This window comes from Dromiciops gliroides, chromosome 3, assembly GCF_019393635.1.
Source record: "Dromiciops gliroides isolate mDroGli1 chromosome 3, mDroGli1.pri, whole genome shotgun sequence".
NCBI lineage: Eukaryota > Metazoa > Chordata > Mammalia > Microbiotheria > Microbiotheriidae > Dromiciops > Dromiciops gliroides.
The window spans coordinates 354,693,901-354,713,867 of NC_057863.1; the positions used below are offsets into that span (position 1 = coordinate 354,693,901).

Here is a 19,967-nt window from a genome sequence, read left to right on the forward strand (position 1 = left end):
AGAGGTTATCTAGGGCCCTTTCCAAGGCCAGCTAGGGGCTGTGGTGGATAGAGTGCCAGCCTGAAAGCAGAAAGACTCATCTTCCTGAGTTCAAATCTAGCCTCAGACACTTACTAGCTGTGTGACCCTGGGAAAGTCACTTACCCTGGTTGCCTCCGTTTCCTAATCTGTAAAATGAGCTGAAGAAGGAAATGGCAAATTACTCTAGTATCTTTGCCAAGAAAATCCTAAATGGGGTCAAGAAGGGGCAGACACAACTGAAATTACTGAACAACAACAACAAAGTTCTTTTCAGTTCCATGGTCTTTGATCCCATGAGTACAACAACACATACACATACACACACATACAACAGACTTCTAAGTTATTCTGAATTATTAACACTTTCTCCATTTTATAAGCCAATTAGCACTGTGAGTAGGGAAAGTAGTACACTTGAGTCAGAAGACCTGGGTTCAAATCTTGCCTCACGTATTCAGTAACCACATGACTGGGCAAATTGTTTTCTGAACATCCATTTCTTCATTTATAAAATGGGGACAGATAAAATGAGTTAATGTATGTAAGGAGCTTTGCAAACCTTAAAGCACTATATAAGTGGCAGCTATGAGTAACATCAGTTCACTTCACTCTATTTTGGGGGGGGGGGCGCAATGAGGGTTAAGTGACTTGCCCAGGGTCACTTTACTCTATCTTTAACCTTTTTTACATTGGAGTGTCTTGAATGTTTTGGGAATCCAAATGGATGGCCCATCCTCCCAGATCAAAGACAAACCAAAGGCTGAAATAAAGGAAAGATTCTGACCTCTCTCCACCTGGCTCCAGCACTGCTAGAGATATACACATTAGTCTTGCTTGCCATGTTCTTTCCAACTGAACCTAAAGTGGGAAGAAAAGAATGGTTTTTAATTCTCAAAATGTTCAAGGTAGCCAATCATCTCATCCAACAAGCAAATTCATCATACTTCTCAACACCATCACTCTTATGAAGAACACATCAAAAAACAGTCTGAACCCATTTGCAGTTTACATTCCAAGGTAAACGTGGACATACCAGTGGCAACAATGAGTCCGGGAGCTGACTCCTTAGAGAGGATGGGCATTCTCCGGAGCTGGAAGTTCAACAGCTGACTAAGGCGCTGGGCCAAGTGGAGGGAGCAGCCCTGAGAAAGCTTCGAGACAAAAGTTCCAAATACCTGTTAGTGTCTGATAAAAGGCTTCGATTTCCTACTGAAGACTGAGCCCACTGTGTAAAGGCACCATGGCCAGACAGAGAAGGAAAAGAATTCACTTAAAGAAAATCAGACTCAAAGTCTGATATGCTCCACATTTCTCAAGCTGAAGAGGAGAGTGGGCCACTTCCTCCCCTGCGGTGGTGGGTGGGGAAGATTACCTTCTCAAAGAGAATCTCAAAGAACAGCAATTAGCAATCACCAGCAACTAAAGAAGAGAGAGGAATATAATTCTCACCATTTCTGCCTCAGATAACTTCTTAAGTGGCTTGGAACTAAAGGAAAATGAAATGATTCCATAGTCCTTATTTTCCAAGTCAGTGGAGACAGGTTTTTAAATGTGATTTAAGTCCTTCTGACAGTGACAGAATGAAAACCAAGAAAGGCCCTGCCTGATAAATTACCCCACAGGCCAACACAGGAGATTCAGTTCCCTGCACAAAGTGCACCCTTTTTGCAAAGGATTAAAAATTAAAGCATGCTGCATAAGGAGCAAACTTTTTAATGAGAGGCTTTCAAGTTCTTCAAAACTGCCATATCTCACGGGTTTATGACCTTAGGCTTTCTTGCCAGAAAAGGGCAAAGGACAAAATCAAAACAGGGCATTTTGCTAAGCACACATAACAATAACCCAGTCCTAAAGATCATTGCCGAGGCAACAGATGCCAGGGAGAGCCTAGAATATCTAGCTACAAAAACTGAATCTGTGTTTACAGTGCAGGTAATAACCAGAGCACAGAGCAAGAATTTCCTGATCTACAAATTCTTGTTTCAAAAAGGTCTCACCAATGACTATTCAACTTGCCAACTTTATCACTAGGGAATAAAAACTGAAGCAACTTGAAATGGATCTCAAAGAAATATTTATTTGCTAAATCCCTTTTTTTTCTAGGCTCATAATTTTTTTACTTCACCTGCAAGGAAGTCTACTCATTTATGGCTTTCCCATATCCTAGGGCAATTGGATTTTAACTGCTCCTACACATTCTGGCTTTCACTGTTAGACATCACAAATAGAAACTAAAGCTGATTAATGGTCAACCTTGCAGTTCTTAAGTAAATACAATTGTCAGAAGAAAAGCAAGACAATTTAGGGGGCAGAAGTGAGGGACTTTTACCTTAGCTGAACTTTAAAGATAGCAACAGTGTTTTTCCCAAGCAGGGCTCAGTCTCTTCCAATCCCTAAAACCTAGAAGGGTCTGCTGGAAGTTACCATAGGTCTTTTCTGTTCTGTAAGACACCACAATGATGGATTGGGACCTGGTGCCCAGTGAATTGGAAAGAACGGGGTACAGATTTTGAGGAGGCAAGGTCTTTATTAGGAATTTCCAAAGGGCCACACATTCAGGTATGTGAAGTTAGGAGGAGGCCATGTGAACATGAGCACATGCATATAAATGATATCTCTCTAAATAGAATGACATTTTCAAATGGAAATGCATTTGCTTTCTTGAAGCATGTATTGAATTATGTTTCTCCTCGTTCTTTCTTGCCTAGCTCATCCCACTGCCCCAGACTCTTATGTACAGAGCTGGGGTAAGGGGAGTGATACCCAGACTCCCCACTGCCACCCTGCAAAGACCAGCATTATATGGAAGGGAGTAGGGAAGATAGGGAGGCAAAAAATCTGTAGATAAAGAAGTGGTGAAGGAAGGCCACCAAGGAGAAATCTTGCTACTAAAACTTAGTTGGTGACATACGCCAAAATATTCAAAATATTTTGGGATGGTCAAAAATGGAAACAAAGTAGATGCCCTCTGGGGAAAGGCATATCAAACTGGATGTCTGGATTGGAATATTATTGGACTGTAAGATAAATATGAGAAATTCGACAAAATTTGGCAAGACTCATTTGAGTTGAGAATAAACAGGAGCAAGATTTAAAATGTATAGAATGTTTACAATAATCTAAAGAAAAGCAACATGAAAAGACGTCAGAATTAATTAAGATCAGTGCGATGACCAATTGTGATTCTAAAGGAGTGATGATGAGATATGGCTTTAGCAGAGAGGTGGTGGACTATGGGGAGAGGATGAGGCATGTGTTGTCAGACATAGTCAATATATCTGTTTCTTTGACTTTTTTTTTGTTACAAGGGAACATGAAGGAGGAGCAGAATAATGGAAAATGAAAGTGATATAAAAAAAGAAATCTAAAGCATCAATAAAGCTTAAAAAACTTAATGGGTAATTTTCTGAGAAAATAAGACAGATGGGGATCATAGGCAAGACAAATTGCTTTTTTCCAATTAGAATAAAACAATAGTTTATTTAGGGTGCTAGGGAAAGGAAACCAAGAGAGAAATCCTTGGACTTCTCATGGGGAGAAGGCATAGCACAGAGGCGTGGCTCTGAGATACCTATCTCAGGCAAGACAAATTGTAAAAAAGAATTCTAACCTATGGATGTAACTACCAAATTGTCAAAGAAATTATGTAAGAAATTATAATCAATACAGTACTATGTGCTGATAAAAGCTGCCACTGTGTAATATTAATGGAGTTCCTCTATTACATCACCTTGTTTTTTCTAATTCGCATTTTCCCCTTTAAAGGTGAGAAGAGGCAAACCACTGTAGTTTATAGTCATTTTTCTCCTTGTGAACACAGAAAACAAGATTAAGCAATTGATACCTCACAGTCGATTTTTTCTCCATATTCAGTGAAGGCTGGAGCCTGAAGGAATTCCCAGGTTCCTCCTTTGTCAAAGGTGATGACCGACCTCATATTCTCTTCACTCAAAGACCCATTAATCAGGGTGGCAATGTAAACCCCTTGGACACCTTCCACTCGGTGAAAATCAGCAAAGGGTTCATTTGCAAAGTACCTACAATCAGAGAAAGTGAATAGAGCTGAAAAATGGAAAACCTATTTGATTAGCACTAAAAAACATGGGGTAATTTTATTTTTTCAGATGCTGAAGGATGCTGATCCAATCAGAAGCTCTGCAGAAACCTCTGAGACAAAAGACTAGAAGCAGAGAAAATAATAGGAAGGGCACTGGCTCTGGAGTCAGGAGATTTGTAATTTGCTACCTCTTACCTCCTAGCTTATTTTGATGCCCCCCCCCCCCCGCCAAGAAGAAATTACTTTGTACTTATTTTTTGTCTAATTTTCTACCTCGAGGCTATTCTCACCCCAAAATAACATAAGCTCCTTGAGGGCAAAGTCAGTTTAATTTTTGCCCTTTTGGTGTCAGCACCTAGGACAGTGCCCGACATATAGTAGACATCTAATGAATGTCAGTTTAATTGAACTCATTCTGGCATAGATATTTATTAGCTGTATGGCTTTGGACAAGTCACTCAACTCCTTTGAGTCTCAGTTTCCTCATCCAGAAAAGAGATAATAATACAACTCATACAGTTGTGACCAAAGAGTTATAGAAACATGAGTTGTTATAATAATATCATCATCATCAGGATGCAAAAACAGAGCAAAGAAACACCATCATTTGTTCACTAGCAAAATTCTCTAATGCTCTACGCTTAGGATAAACTAGGTTTCCTGACACCTAGATCAACACTGATGTTCAGAAAGGGCTTGGTGGTGAATATATTTTGGGAGCAGCTAGGTGGCGCAGTGGATAAAGCACTGGCCTTGGATTCAGGAGGACCTGAGTTCAAATCCAGCCTCAGACACTTGACACTTAACTAGCTGTGTGACCCTGGGCAAGTCACTTAACCCTCATTGCCCTGCAAAAAAAAAAAAAAAAAAAGAAGAAGAAAGAAAAGAAAAGAAAAGAAAAGAAAAGAAAAGAAAAGAAAGGGCTTGAAGTCTGAACTGCCACTGTTGAGACACTCAATCTGATTCTCTAACTTACAGCTCTAAAGAAACCTCTCCAAGGATTTGTGCTGAAGACTGGAGGGGAATAATTTATTTCCCCTATCTTGTGGAATCAGCACTAGCAAAGTTTGCTCTACAAGGAATGAATAAATGAATTTTTAAAAAGCATTCTTAAGCACTCATTAGGTACCCAGTGCTGTTGTTACAGCCCAGGGGACACAATAACCCCTACTCTCAAGGAGGTCACACTATACCTTGAGGAGGCCACATATCAAAGAGCTCCATTACAGGATGGATAAAGAGGTCTGAGAGTCATTAAGATACAAAGCATGAGGGGGCAGCTGGGTGGTGCAGTGGATAAAGCACTGGCCCTGGATTCAGGAGGACCTGTGTTCAAATCTGACCTCAGACACTTAACACTTACTAGCTGTGTGACCCTGGGCAAGTCACTTAACCCTCAATGCCCTGCAAAAAATACAAAAAACAAAAAACAAAACCCCCAAAAAATACAAAGCAGGAGAGAGATGGCAAGACCCAGGTGCTCTTGGGTTATGTCTTATGTCTGATCCGATGGCAGTGCCCAAGGCTCTGATGGGCAGATGCTAAGAACTACTAGTTCGCCATTTTACCAGAAGGACTGTGGCTGTCCAAGGCTTAGGGTGGCACACAGTGCTGAACAATACAAAGCAATCAGACACCTATTGGTCATAAGTGGATCTCATGGCCCTGTCTCCCTTCCCCTTGTGGCTAGCTCAGCCAGGATATAATGAGTTTCACTGTGGTGCTTTACATTTGGAAAGCAGTTTCATCCTAAATTAGGGCACAGATTATAATCATCACAATCCGGTGAGACTGGCACACATATATTTCAGGTACACATTCTGGAATACTTTTATATTTTTAGTCTGGGGGGTTCAGAGCTACTTTACTAATAGTTTAAGATGAAAAATGTTTTGCTTTTTATGCCCCCCCCCAACTGTTTGAATATGAGAGGCCATGTGGTATAGTAAATAGGAAGTTCGCCTTTGAGTCAGGAAGACCTGAGTTCAAATACGGCAGAAGATGCTATTTATGTGACCCTGGCCAAGGCACTTCACCTATGCCTGCCTCAGTTTCCTCATCTGTAAAATGGGGGGGTCAAAACAGCACCTACCTCTCCAGGTTGTTGTGAGGATCAAATGAAATAATAACTATAAAGTATTTAGCACAGTGCCCATCACATAGTCAGTGCTATATGAATGTTAGCTATTATTAGTGATTATTCTCAGTGCCCTAGAGATTGTGCTGATATGTACTGGTAACAAGAATTCCTCATTCAAAGTTCCCTATCCCAATGAAATCACAGGTCTAGGTAAAACAATACAAATTAAAATCTGACCATAGGGGGCGGCTAGGTGGCGCAGTGGATAGAGCACTGGCCCTGGACTCAGGAGTACCTGAGTTCAAATCCGACCTCAGACACTTGACACTTACCAGCTGTGTGACCCTGGGCAAGTCACTTAACCCCCACTGCCCCGCAAAAAAACCAAAAACAAACAAACATAAAATCTGACCATAAAAATTTCTTTAGCAATTGATAGATGCCGTGCCAACCTTCAGGCACAGGGAAATTCTACGACATTTGCTTTAACCAAAAGGCTTTCTCTATCTAAGGAAGGAGGAGGGAAATAGAGACCAAGAGTCACAGACCTGTCTTAATATGCATAGACTAAATACTAAAGTCCTAGATAAAACGCAGAAGCTACAGCCTAAATATTACACAAAATGAGGGTGTTTTTTTTTTCCCTTTAAAGGCAGGGTGTGTGCAAGGGAGAGACAGTGTAGCTCAGTTATTTTTGTCCATTTACCTTCCTTGGATTCTACTCAAGGTTTAAAATCTTGCTGTTCCAACCTGTTTTATTTTATTCTATCATCATGAATCGATTTGCTTCAAGTTGAACAGCTTATTCCAAGTGTCAGAGAGGTCTGAGTCTCCCTAATTAAAACAAGCCCCACCCCTTTCCCCAGGTCAGATTCCCCAAGCTGGCTCTCCTTCCTTTCCAAGCACAAACACGTTCTCGTAACTTTCCACTTTTCTCCCAAACCATCCTTCCACTTCTCTTTTCTTTGCCCCTGCCTCTCTCTTCTATGAAATCCCTGGCCTCATCCTACGTGCAGGGTGAGGGGTTATTTTTTCCATTTCATCCCCGTCTGCCCTTGTTTGCAGCACTCTCCTTAGGGCCTCCCAGCGTGCCTCTCGGCAAGGGTAGTTGCTATGCGGCTCACTGCCCTGCAGGCTGCCCTCAGATGCACTGCCTGCCGGATCCAGCCCTAGCGAGTTGTCAACAGCCAAGTGCAGCCAGCCTTCCACCTTCTTAACAATTCAACCATGCATCTTCACTGGGGCCTAATGATTCCTCAGTACGGCTGTTCTCCCAACACCTCAATTTCCAAATGTTGCTAACCGTAAGCACGGTATTCAGCAGGCACCCACCTTGTGACATTGTTGAAAAGCCCTTTCCTGAAATTTTAAAAGAATTAGTTAAAGCAGCGCTGTTCCCAGTGACCAGCTATGAGACTCTGTCCTCCCACAGAGCTCGGAATCCTTTGGCATCTACCACTTCAAATAGGTCCTGTTTCAACATCATAAGGGAGCCCTCCAACCCAAGAACACAGGGTTGAGAACTGGAAAAGATCTTCAAAGACTGCCCAGTCTAATCTCCTTCAGTTTCAAAGAAAATGACACAACCTCACACGATTCAATTCAAACATTATTAAGTGCTTGGATCAGGTAGCTTGGCAGAGAAAACAATGAGCCAGACTCGAGGTATGAAAGACCTGGGTTCAAATCCCCCCTGTAACTGTCTGGGTGATCCTGGATGAGTCACTTAAACTTCTCAGCGGCCCAGACAACATTCCAAGGATTTACATTGCTGAGCAAGTAGTAATCTGCTCTGGTCCAGGAAATTCCCCTCACTGGGAGTTCTTTATCACAATGAAATCACAGGTCCAGGCCCATTTCACCTCCCACCGACCAGGCAGTACTCCAGGCACTGGAGATACAAAGGCAAAAAATGAAAACAGCTTCTTCTTCCAGGAGTATATATTCTACTCTGTGTATACGTGTGTGTGTGTGTGTGTGTGTGTGTGTGAACTTTGGGTGGGGATGTTTAATATTAATAAGCAAATGCCACATAAATACATAGTAATCTGAGGAGGTGGGGGACAGTAATAACTGGAGGAATCAGAAAAGACCTCTTTTAGCTAAGTCTTGAAGGAAGCTAGGGATCCCCAAAGGGAAAAGTGAGGAGAAGAGAGGATTTCAGGTATGGAAGACGGTGAGTCAGGAGACGGAATGTTGTAGACCAGGGACTTGGAGTGGGTCAGTGTCACTGAAAGCCAGAAAGGGTGATCAGGGAGTAACATGTCATCAGCCCAGAGAGAGAAGCTGGAGCCCAGAACCACAAGGACACCTCTAACCTAGTTCCTCTGACCACACAACCAGTGCCCTTTCTACCCTAACAAAAGGCATCTCTCTATGACTTGCCACCCAAATGTACCAATCAGAACAGACCCAAGCCCTAAGAGAAAAGAGACTGGGAGAAAGTAAGATTGATAATGAGATGGGCTGCTTTGTAACAGCATCGAGGCAGGAGTAGAGAAGCACTGGGCTGAGAAACAGGTGCGCAAGGCTCTGATTCCAACTCTGCTACTGATTGTGTGATCTTGGATAAGTCACCTGACTTCTCCAGATTCTCTCTTTCATAGCTTCTCTCTTTTCTTGCTGCTTCAAGGAGGAGGAGGAATAATAACTGACATTAATATAAGCATACACCAAGGCTCTCTGATTTTGCCAGCATGAAAAGGACTCCTGTCTCAAAGGTCTCCCTCCACTGACAAAAGGCCTTCTATGATTCCACAGATAAGTCCCAGAGAGGTGCCTGAAGCAGTAAGGTAGTTTACCCAGGGTCACAGGAGAAAAGGTTAGACAGAAAAGCTCTGAACCCAAAGCTGACTCCAAGCCCAACACTCTGTGCCACAAATGATGTCTGGTACTTTAGACCAGGGCTTCTTAAACCTTTTTCACTCAACACCCTTTTTTGTCCAAGAAATTTTTACATGACTCTGGGTATATAGGTACATAAAATAGGCATACATAATCTTTCACTGTTGCCAAATTTTTCATGGCCCCCACATTGTTACATGACACTTTGCTTAGAATTTGCAAAGTACTTTAAATATGTTCTCTCACTGGAGCCCCCAAAACAAACCTGTAATACTATAAGGCATTATTGTCACCATTTTACAAATGAGGAAACTAAGACTCAGAGAGGTGGCAGAGATGTCTAAATCTCACTCCTCCTATCTACCCCTTCCCAAGTCCTTAAAAGATCATCATCTGATACTTACAGGATTACAGAGACCAGCTAGAAGAAACTTTAATCATTAGCTCTAATCACACACTCATTTAATAGATGGGGAAACTAAGATGCAGATGTTAAGTGACCTGCCCAAGGCTACACAAACATTAAATGATAGAGGTGGATTTGGTATCCAGGCCTCTTTTCTGTGCCACCTGCTTTCCCTCAATATATTTCCTATATATTCTTCCCTTTCATACTCTTCTCCATAAAAAGCTGTTTATACTCATTGCTTCCACTTCCTCACCTCCTACTCATGTCTCAGCCCCTGAAGATCTGTCTTCCAATGCTACAACTCAGCTGGAGTTCTTTGTCCCAAGATCACCAGTGATTGTTTGATTACTAAACCCAACATATTGAGGCAGTCCTCATCCTTGAACCCTCGTCAGCCTGTGACAATGTCAATCAGCCCATCTCCTAGCTACTCTTTTCTCTGATTTCCATGACTTTGCTCTCTGCTGAGTCTCCTCCTTCAGGTCTGACTACTCCTTCTTAGCCTCCTTTCTTAGAACATTATTCAACCTACACCTTGTAAGAGGATAGAAGAGGGAAACAGAGAGGGAGGGGGAGGGAGGGGGAGAGGGAGAGGGAGAGGCGGAAGGGGAGGAAGAAGATGGAGAGACAGAGAGGTCCTCATCATTTCAGAAGTGAGAAAAACCCAAACTCTCTTCCTACAAACTTCCTGTTTTCATTGAGATCACTAGGAGCCTTCCAGTTACCTAGGCTATTATCAGGAAGACCAGAAAAGAAGCCATAAACCTCATAGCAAAAGAGGATAAAGACACAGTCAGCCAAGGCAGTCTGTTGGTGGTCTGCATGAGGATAATAAGCTTATGAAGTATAAGCCAGGTAGTCCAAGCTTCTCTTGCACAGAAAAGGCATACTGAATAAATTCAATTCAATCAATATTTTTGTAATGCCTGTGGTATGCAGAGAACTGTTCTAACCACTACAAAAGAAAGAGATTTAGGTAAAACATTGGTCATAGCCTCCTTGGAATTTAGTCTCATGGAAGGCACAGAAAACTAGAATATATAATAAGTGCATCAGAAAACTAAAATGAAAGATAGAAGAAGGGAGAGGGAGGGAGGGAGGGAGGAAGGAAGGAAGGAAGGAAGGAAGGAAGGAAGGAAGGAAGGAAGGAAGGAAGGAAGGAAGGAAGGAAGGAAGGAAGGAAGGAAGGAAGGAAAGAAGGAAGGAAAGAAGGAAGGAGGGAGGGAAGGACAGATGGACAGAAGGAGGGAGGGAGAGAGGAAGGGAGGGAGGAAGGGAGGGAGAGAGAGAGAGAGAGAGAGAGAGAGAGAGAGAGAGAGAGAGAGAGAGAGAGAGAAATTTGAGACAATATACTACATGAGGCCTAAAAGAGGTTATTATTGAGAGGAGGTTCAAGGAAGGTTTATAAATATTTATTAACTACTCTAATTAAATAAATGGCAATGGATAGAGTTGTGTTTAGAATCAGGAAGACTGAGTTCAAGTTCCTCCTTTAATATACCTAAGCTGTGTGACCAAGGACAAGTCACTTAACTCGGTATTTCAGGCAACTCTTTCAACTGATCAATCAACCAATCAACAAACATTTATTAATTACCAAGTGCAGCACTATGTGCCAGACAGAAGTAAAATAATCCTTGATTTTAATGTGGTCATATTCTATTAATGATACAAAATGAATACAAGATAATGGGGGGGGGGACAGAATGCCGGGGGGGGGGGGCATCTGAAGTAGAAAAACTATCACAGAAAATGGTTCTTGACCTGAAGCTTGAAGGAAACCAAGGATTCAAAGATTCTCCCCGAATATAAACTGAAAACAAGCTGTTGCTCTGCATTGTTGGTAGGCTGTTCTACACAGGGAGTTCCCCAAAACCAGTGAAACCACAAATCTGGACTCCACCTCATCCCCCCTTCCCCAAAATTTTAATTTAAAGAAGAAATAGAGGCTTTAATTTAATACAAGCTACCTGTAAGCAAGTCATACCCACAATACTGATCTGCCTTTATCTGCTGTTGTCTTCCAAATGTTTTTCCCCCACATTCTGGCTGTACAGACCCAAAAACCAAAACCAAACCAAACAACTAAGTGACTTCAAAGAATCCACTTCAATGTTAATATGCCTGCCTATGTTGACATAGCCCTAAACCTCAAAGAGATTTCTTGGCCAAGGATTTAGGGTGGGGAGAGGCAGGTTAGGGAGGGTGGAGGGAAGGTGTGGCCATCATCTTACCTCACCAAGGTGTCACTGCCTGCTCCTCCAGGACTGTAATACAGGACATTCTCCAAGGACAGGGAGAATTTTAGTCCCTCTGCCTCAGAGATGTACAAGTTGGTGCGGTTGTTGCTGTGACTGACACACACAAACACCTGGTCTTCTGAGGCATCCGCGATGTAATACTCCTTTGGGAACAAAGCCAAGAAATAGGTCAGGAAAATCTGCTTGCCCCAAAACTGGACCCAAAAGGACCAAGTGCTCTGTGGGTGGCAGTGGCCAGAGGCAAGCACACATATCCCCCCAGCTCTTGTGCTCTTGTTTCGACCCCTTGGTCCTGCTGGGACTAGATAGGAAAGGGAAGGAGAAACTAAGGCTAACCAGGCTTGCAGAAGGGTCCTCCAGGCTGGTGAATCCATAGGTTATCCTCCCAAACCCCCTTTGATTTCTCTCTCCCCATATATAATCTTACCAAAACAGCTGTCCAGGAACAAAAATACATTCATCTGAATTTCAGGTGGCACTAATAGTCCCCAAAGGACCACACAAAAGGAAGCTAAGGATTGAGGTGGTGGGGTTGGGGAGGAGGTGTGGATAATTTGGAAATGAACAACAATTTACTCCTAAATCCTAATTCCTAAGGAGCCAAATACAGAAAAATCCTGCTGGATCAAAAGCTGCTAGAGCCAAACTCCCCTTGCCTGAAATGTACCCCTTGCATCTTCTTATCCTTTTGCTAATCTACCACCTATACTGCAAAGCCCACATCCAATGCTCCTGCCTCCAAGAACCCTTTCCTCAGCTTAGCCCATGATGGTGTTTGCACTCGATAAGTTCTTTAGGCCTTATAGTTTGTATCATGCATTTGATCCCTCAATGACATCATCTGCTGATTGTTTTTATATCTATTTTTGTCTCAACTCTACCAGCAGTTCCCTCAAGGACCAGTACTTAGAGCTTGGTGTGAAGCAGGTTCTTCAAAAATGTGTGTTTATTTGTCTTGACTCCCTGTCCCTTGATAATTGGCTGACTGACTCCGTGGCACTACATGCCTGGCCCAACCTTCTTCTACTTGAGGCCATAAAGATGTCAGGTCAGATCCAGCTCCAAGGCTGAAAACAGGCAAATGACCCTGAGCAAACAAGGCCCTGAGTCACAGTGCGCAGAGCCTCCCCAACATCTCCAACCACAAGGGCCATCCCCGGGCATCGCCAACCTCTCCTCCAACCACGGGAAACATGACAGGAGCAGGTGAGTGAACGGACACTCCCCTTCCCAGGGCAAGCCAATTCCACTCACATTGATGGGATGCCTGGTGACAAACTGGGCAGCTCGCATGGGCTTTCGGCCAAAAGAGACCCAGAGCTGGACAGAAGACTGCTGCTGACTGCCCGAGAGATGCTGCCAGGGAGAGAAAGAAAGAGCTTCAATTAATTACATCAGATCAGAGCCACTCTTACAAGCAGTGAGAGGGCAAGCCATTCCAACTCTGTATTTCCCTAGGTATAGCATTCCCTAGGTAGAAGGCTTGCAATAGAGGGCAAGGGGTAATAGGGAGGATGGTGGTGCCCATGATTTCATACATAAAAGTACACCAGGGGGATACAATTTTTCTTTGGTCATTTCTGATTTGAAGAACAGCCTATGTTCACCATTTATATCCTCAGAATTCCAGGAAAATCCAAGACGGGCCCTGAGTTTACTGAGTGGAAGATATGAAAACTAGAGTCACATAAAATGACCAGGCATACATGAGTAGTGCCCAGTATCACTAAAAGGGTCTCTGAATAATTTATGATCAAACAGAATTGTAGTGTTCCTTCACAATAACTAACACTAATGACAAAGGAGAAAGTACTACAGATTAGACAATTTTTTTTTTTTACTCCAGAATACAGTCATTCACACATGTATCTCACACTCACTCTATGCACACTTAACTGTGAACATGAAGTCAAAGATCTGAGGTCAAATTCTATCTCAGACACATGGTGTGATACTGCCCCCCCCCAAAAAAAAAGATACGTAGGGTCTAGGATGATGCTGAGATTCTGAAACTATAGTGCCAAAGTAATTTTCCTTTAACAGAGATCCAGCCATGTAACTCCCTATTTAAAAAACTCTACTGGCCTTCTACTGGCCTCCTATTGGCTTTAGAATAAAATATAAATGCCTCTATTTAGCTTTTAAGGCCCTACACAACTTGATCCCAGCCTATCTTTCCAGCCTCTCCCTCTGGCACTAAGTGATCCAGCCAAGCTGGCCTTAGTTCCTTAGACAAGACATTCTATCCTACACCTCCATGCCTTTGAACAGACTGTCCTTTGGGCCTAGAAAGCACTCCCTCAACACTTCCACAACAAAGAATCCCTCTCTTCCTTTAAAATCCAGATCAGACACCATCAAGCACCTGAAGGAAGTCTTTATATCTCACTCAGGCTGCTAGTGTCCTCCCTCCCAGATTACCTCATATTTAACTAATATATGTATGTGTGTATATATGTATGTATATAAAATTTACATTTATGCTTCATAAATTTTTATGTATACTTGAGACCTCCTTCCCAGTTAGAATGTATGGGATCACTTTATTCTTTGTACTTCTATCCCCAGTGCTTGGCTCAAGTAGTTGCTTGAGAAATGTTTGTTGACTGAAACAGAATGTTGTTTCATTTGATAATATATGTAAGAAAAAAAAGCTGGAGGGCATCAATTTTGGTAAAGGATCTCAAGTTTAAGCCCGAGGAAGATCACTTGATTGCTGTCTTCAAATGCCTAAAGGGTTATCACCTTGGGGAGGAGTTAGATTAGTTCAGTTTGGCCCCAGAGAGCAAATGAGGAACAATGGGGGGAAATTACATAAAAGCAAAATTAGTTTCATGTAAAGAAAAAAAAAAGTTCTCAGTAATTCTAGCTATGAACAGACAAGATGTAGAGTTTTTAAAGTGAAATGGATGGCCTGCTTTGGTCAGCGGAGAGTTTCCTATCATTGATGGTTTTTAAGCAAGGGCTAGGTGGCCATTAAGTTGGGGCACACTATAGATGGAATTATTTTTCAGTTATATATTGCACTGGATGGCCACCGAGGTCCCGGTTCTCAAACTGTGTAAAACAGGAGTGCTCAGAAAGGCAGAGGCAACCAGGAGAAGGCAACGTCATGGAAACCAATGGAAAGGAAAGTATCCAGAAGGAGGAAGTAGTCAACAATACCAAATGCCATACAAGAATCAAGGAAGAGGAGAACTAAGAAAGAGCCACTGGATATGGCAATCAGAAGGTTTTTAATGGTAGATATGGAAGCTAAATCACAGAGGGTTTGGGAATAAATCATAAGGAAGTGAAGAAAGTGGGTATAGAGTTCAAGAGGAGTCAATTGCATAAGCCTGGAAGTGAAATGAAATTGAGAGGTGGGAAGTATAGAGAAAGGGGGTAGCAGGTTTGGGATTTTAAAATATTTTTAAAGGAACCTCAGTCCTCGCCGGCTATGACAATGGCTCACAAGTTCTAGCATACCAAGATGGCATAGAGAAGGGGCAGCTAGATGGCGCAGTGGATAGAGCACCGGCCCTGGAGTCAGGAGTACCTGAGTTCAAATCCAGCCTCAGACACTTAACACTTACTAGCTGTGTGACCCTGGGCAAGTCACTTAAGCCCAATTGACTCACTAAAAAAAAAAAAAAAAAAGATGGCATAGAGAAGACGTCTGGTGATGGACTCTAGGTCTGTCATCCAAGGACTAGCCCAGCTGAATTTGAAGAGGTTCACCCCAAGAATGGGATCAAAATAATGAATTGTGAAGTTGTATCAGCTCTCAAATACTGCCTACTAAGTTGTAAACAGGTTACAATCTCTATCTAGGGAGGGAACACTCCCATCGATGCAATCTCAGACCCTTGAAAGTACTGAAAAAAAAAAAACACCATTGGGGAGATGAACATGTTAGTAGGCTGTGAGCAAAGAGCAAGGCAGAGGGAGAAATTGAAGGCTTAACTTAAGTCTGTTTCTTTTAACCTCCATTAGACACATCCCTTTAGGAAAACCATTCTTTAGATTGATAGAGCCATAGATAGAGGTATCATGGTACAATGGATAGAAAGCTGGCCTCAGGTCCAGGAAGACCTGGGTTCAAGTGCTGCTTTTGACACAAACTAGCTTTGTGACCCTGGGCAAGCCCCTTAACCTCTTGGTGTTCTAGGTAACTCTCTAAGACTAGATGCTGCAGAAAAAAGGAGTTTCCTCATCTGGGATGAAATCACAGATACAGTGCTACATACAAGGCTTGGGGTTTTGCTTGGTTTTTTTTTCCCATACTAAAATGAGAGCTGAGGACTGGTGGCAAGGGGATATGGGCAGCTAGGAAAGTAAACATTCAAGGGTACCAAGAGGGGGCTCCCATTTCTGTACAGTTTCCACAGAGGGGAGTGAACTCTGTGGCACAGCACATGGGATTGAAATAAATCTGGTATAAAAATCAAAAGGTATATGAGTACCTCATCTAAAATGAAAGATCTAATAAAGGCCATAGTATGAACCAGCCAACAGGGCAGTCTAAAGATGCTGAATAGGTGAACTCCAGATAGGTAGGTACAGAAGCAACTGAAAAAAGGATTATTATTTGTACCACATGAAGAAGTCTTGCAGCAAATCCTGATCATCCATGCTCATGGAAGGAAGCATGAGTAATCCAAAACTATTTATTAAAAGCTTTGCAATCAATTATGTGATATATGAGAGAGAGAGAGAGAGAGAGAGAGAGAGAGAGAGAGAGAGAGAGAGAGAGAGAGAGAGAATAACCTCTCACATTTATACAGTTTGGAGTTTTACAATGTGCCTTCCTCATAACAATGCTATGTGTAGTAGATAACACACCTATTATTTCCCCCATTTTACAGATGAGGAAACCGAGGGCTCAGAGAAGTTGAAATAATGACTTGCTCAAAGCTGTATCAAAGCTTGGGTATGAATCTAAATCTTCTGATTCCAAGTCCAAGGCTCTTTGCCACAAACTTTAAATAGGACCAGATTTGGGATAGGGGGGATAGATGAGGGGGTTCCAAACAGACCTTTGGAAAAGTGTCCTTTGGATAGGTGGGGCAAATTCGGGGAGAAAAGCCCCTCACCCAACATTACTTAGAAGTGAAAAGTCATGAAAATCTGATGTCTTAAAAAAAATAGAGAAACCAAATATAGCAAGCTTAAATGAAGACGAACTGTGAGCATCAAAAAGTATATTGCTCAGGATGTCCTGGCTCTTTGTATCCCAACAAGAAGTAATATGGCTAGTAGCTGGCTAATAGCCAACCTCAAAAACCTGGGTTCAAGTCCTGCCCCTGACATATACTGGCTGTGAAACCTTGGGGGAATCACTGCAACTTTCACTGTTAGATACAACTCTCCAGGACTACAAATTGCAAAGAAGGTACTAATAATCTGCATTAGTGGGGAGAGGCTTCCTCATGTGGGAGCTCCCGATACCTATAAAATCACAGGCCCATCCCTCCCTCTATTTTGTATCACAACTTAGAAATGCATGTGGCAGATTTCATTATATCTGTTCACCACCTGTCATTGTCATCAATAAAAGCTGACTTCCTTGCCCCTGAGGGAGATGACCGTGAGTCTCTCTGCTGCTGTAGGTGCATGCATGTGTTCTGAGGCTGATAACAGAGAGAACAGGAGACTGAGGGCATGTCCGCAGCAGGAGGAGGAGGGGGAGGGAGCAGTTAGGAAGACAGGGCTGAGGCCGATGCAAATGGCCTGGCTACCACACAACTTTCCTAGGGCAGATAGTTTTCAAAAACCCTGCAAAAAGCAGAAAACAGGAGCCTCTATTTCCTCTGGCCATCCCCCATCTCTACTTCACCACGAATGTTTCTTCCTTGTCTTGGGGGGGGGATGAAAAAGAAAGAAGAAGCCCTCTCCCTTATCTGCACCCCCCCCCAACCACAAGGCTGCTTGGTTCTTCTTCACTTGCTACCAATCATATAAATAAATAAAAGCCTGGCTATGTAAACCATGGCTGACTTCAACTGCTACCCTGTTAACTGTGTCAGGAAGCAGATGAACTGTTTAGAGGTTCCTAACACGCTCTGTCCTGAATTGGATCCAATGGAGAAAAGGCCTCAAATGGAGAGCAAAGAGAGAAGCTGCCAAGATCCCAGGAAGACAAGCCAGGCAGTTCTGGAGGGTCCTGTCGCTTGTCTTCTGACTGTCATAAGCCGCCATCTGACCCGAGCTCCCTCAATCTCTCATTCACGTCATCTCAAGACCTCCGGACATCAACTCCCTCTCTCTTTCCCCCAGTCTCCTTGCCAAGGCCTCTGTGTGTATGTTAGATCTCATCTTCTTCAGCACACTGCATTCAGAGTCAGTCTCTGTCTCTCTGTCTGTCTGTCTCTCTCTCTGTCCCCCTCTACCCCCACTGGCTCCCTCCTGTTTCCTTCAAACATGTCTCTCCTTTTCTAAAAAAGAGATCCTACAATCTCCTCCAGTTAGCATCCTCCATCTCTCCTCCCTTTCTCAGTAAAACTCCTGGGAAAAGCCATCCCCTCTTCCCTCACCACACTCACTCCTTAACTCTTTGCAGTCTGGCTTCTGACTGCATCACTTCCCTGAAATTGTTCTCTCCGGAGTTGCCAATGATAGTTTAACTGCCAGACCTGAGGGTCTTGCTGCATTTGATGCTGCTGACCACCCTCTCCTGTTTTCTCCTTTCTGGGTTTTCATTACACTGCTCTCTTTCAGTTCTCCTCCTACCTATCTGACTGGTCCTTCTCAGACTCTTTCACTGCCTTGTCATCCATATGATACCCCATAACCGTGTGTCTCCTCCAAGGTCCTGCCTGTCCTGTACCCTGCTCTTCACCCTGCTCTTCCTCTCTTCTTCCCTACCACTTTCCAACTCCCTTATATGTGTTGTCTTCCCATTGGAGTATAAGCTCCTTGAGGGTAAAAGTTATTTTCTTTTTCTTTCTTTCTTTCTTTCTTTCTTTCTTTCTTTCTTTCTTTCTTTCTTTCTTTCTTTCTTTCTTTCTTTCTTTTTGTGGGGCAATGAGGGTTAAGTGACTTGCCCAGGGTCACACAGCTAGTAAGTGTCAAGGGTCCAAGGCTGGATTTGAACACAGGTCCTCCTGAATCCAGGGCTGGTGCTTTATCCACTGTACCATCTAGCTGCCCCAGGAATTATTTTCTTTGCTTGTATTTGCATCTATAACAATTATCACAGGGCTTGGCCCACAGTAATTGCTTAATAAATTCTCTATCTATATAGACATAAATGATAGATATAGATGTAGATGACAGAGGGATAGATAGATGGATGCAGATGAAGACATAAAGATAGAGATAGATTTCTTCGCCCTCTATATATTTTCTTGGCATCTTCATCAGCTCCTGTGGGTTTAGGTTTGATTCTCTTTGCAGATTACTCACAGATAGATGTAAGTATGCATATATGCATTACACAAATGTGTATATACTCATCAACATACATTACATACACATATCTACACATACATGTAGGTGCATATGTTCGTGTGTGTCTACAATATATTGATATGCGTATATGAATTTATGTGTCCATGTTTAGGTATGTGTCACATATGTATATGTAACACATATACAGCCTCTCACCTAGGCTTCGATCATGGTATCACCAGTTATCTACTGTTCATTTCAAACTGGATATCCTGGAGATATCTCAAACTCTACATTTCTACAAGTGAATTCATTATCTTTCTCCCTTGAACGTTCCTTTCTTCTAAATTTCCTTATTTCTTTGAAGATACCACTATCCTTCTAGACTCCTAGGTCCATGAGCTCAGCATCATCCTGGCAGATTCATCATTCTCCACCTCTAATCTAATGTCTAATCTGTCATCAGGACAACAATAAGAGCCAGTTCTTTCTCTCCATTCACATACCTCTCTCCTAGATGATTACAGCAGTCTCCTAATTTGTCTCTAGCCTCAAGTCTTTTACCCTTCCAGTCTATCCCACACATTGCTGCCAAAGTAATTTTCCTTTGGTGCAGATCCAACCATGTGACCTCATATTTAGGATAAAACATAAACCCCTTTGATTAGATTTTTAAGTCCTTCCTCACCTCACCCAAACCTACCTTTCCAGACTCAGAGAGCATTACTCACCCTTCTGCACTGGCAGTCAGCCAAACTGTTCTTCTCCCTGTTCTTCACTCATGACCTTGCATCTGCCGTCTGCATGTGCATCATGTGCCCTGCATCTGCATGTGCCCTTTCAGCAACTATCCCCCTATACCTGGATTGCGTTCCTTCCTTACCTTTCTACCTCATAATAGTCTCTCTCTTCCTTTAACATGAA

At 42.7% G+C, this 19,967-nt stretch overlaps 1 protein-coding gene across 1 annotated transcript in view; it reads right to left on the reverse strand.

Annotated features, from left to right (window-relative positions):
• SORL1 (sortilin related receptor 1) overlaps nucleotides 1–19,967 on the reverse strand; it is a 217,857-nt gene that overhangs the window by 129,201 nt on the left and 68,689 nt on the right. Inside the window, exons 7-11 of the mRNA XM_043991946.1 lie at nucleotides 12,927–13,028; nucleotides 11,646–11,815; nucleotides 3,866–4,058; nucleotides 1,055–1,172; nucleotides 806–879 (exon numbers count right to left, since the gene is read on the reverse strand). Of these exons, the coding sequence (XP_043847881.1) occupies nucleotides 806–879; nucleotides 1,055–1,172; nucleotides 3,866–4,058; nucleotides 11,646–11,815; nucleotides 12,927–13,028 (657 nt within the window). The remainder of the gene's footprint in view (nucleotides 1–805; nucleotides 880–1,054; nucleotides 1,173–3,865; nucleotides 4,059–11,645; nucleotides 11,816–12,926; nucleotides 13,029–19,967) is intronic.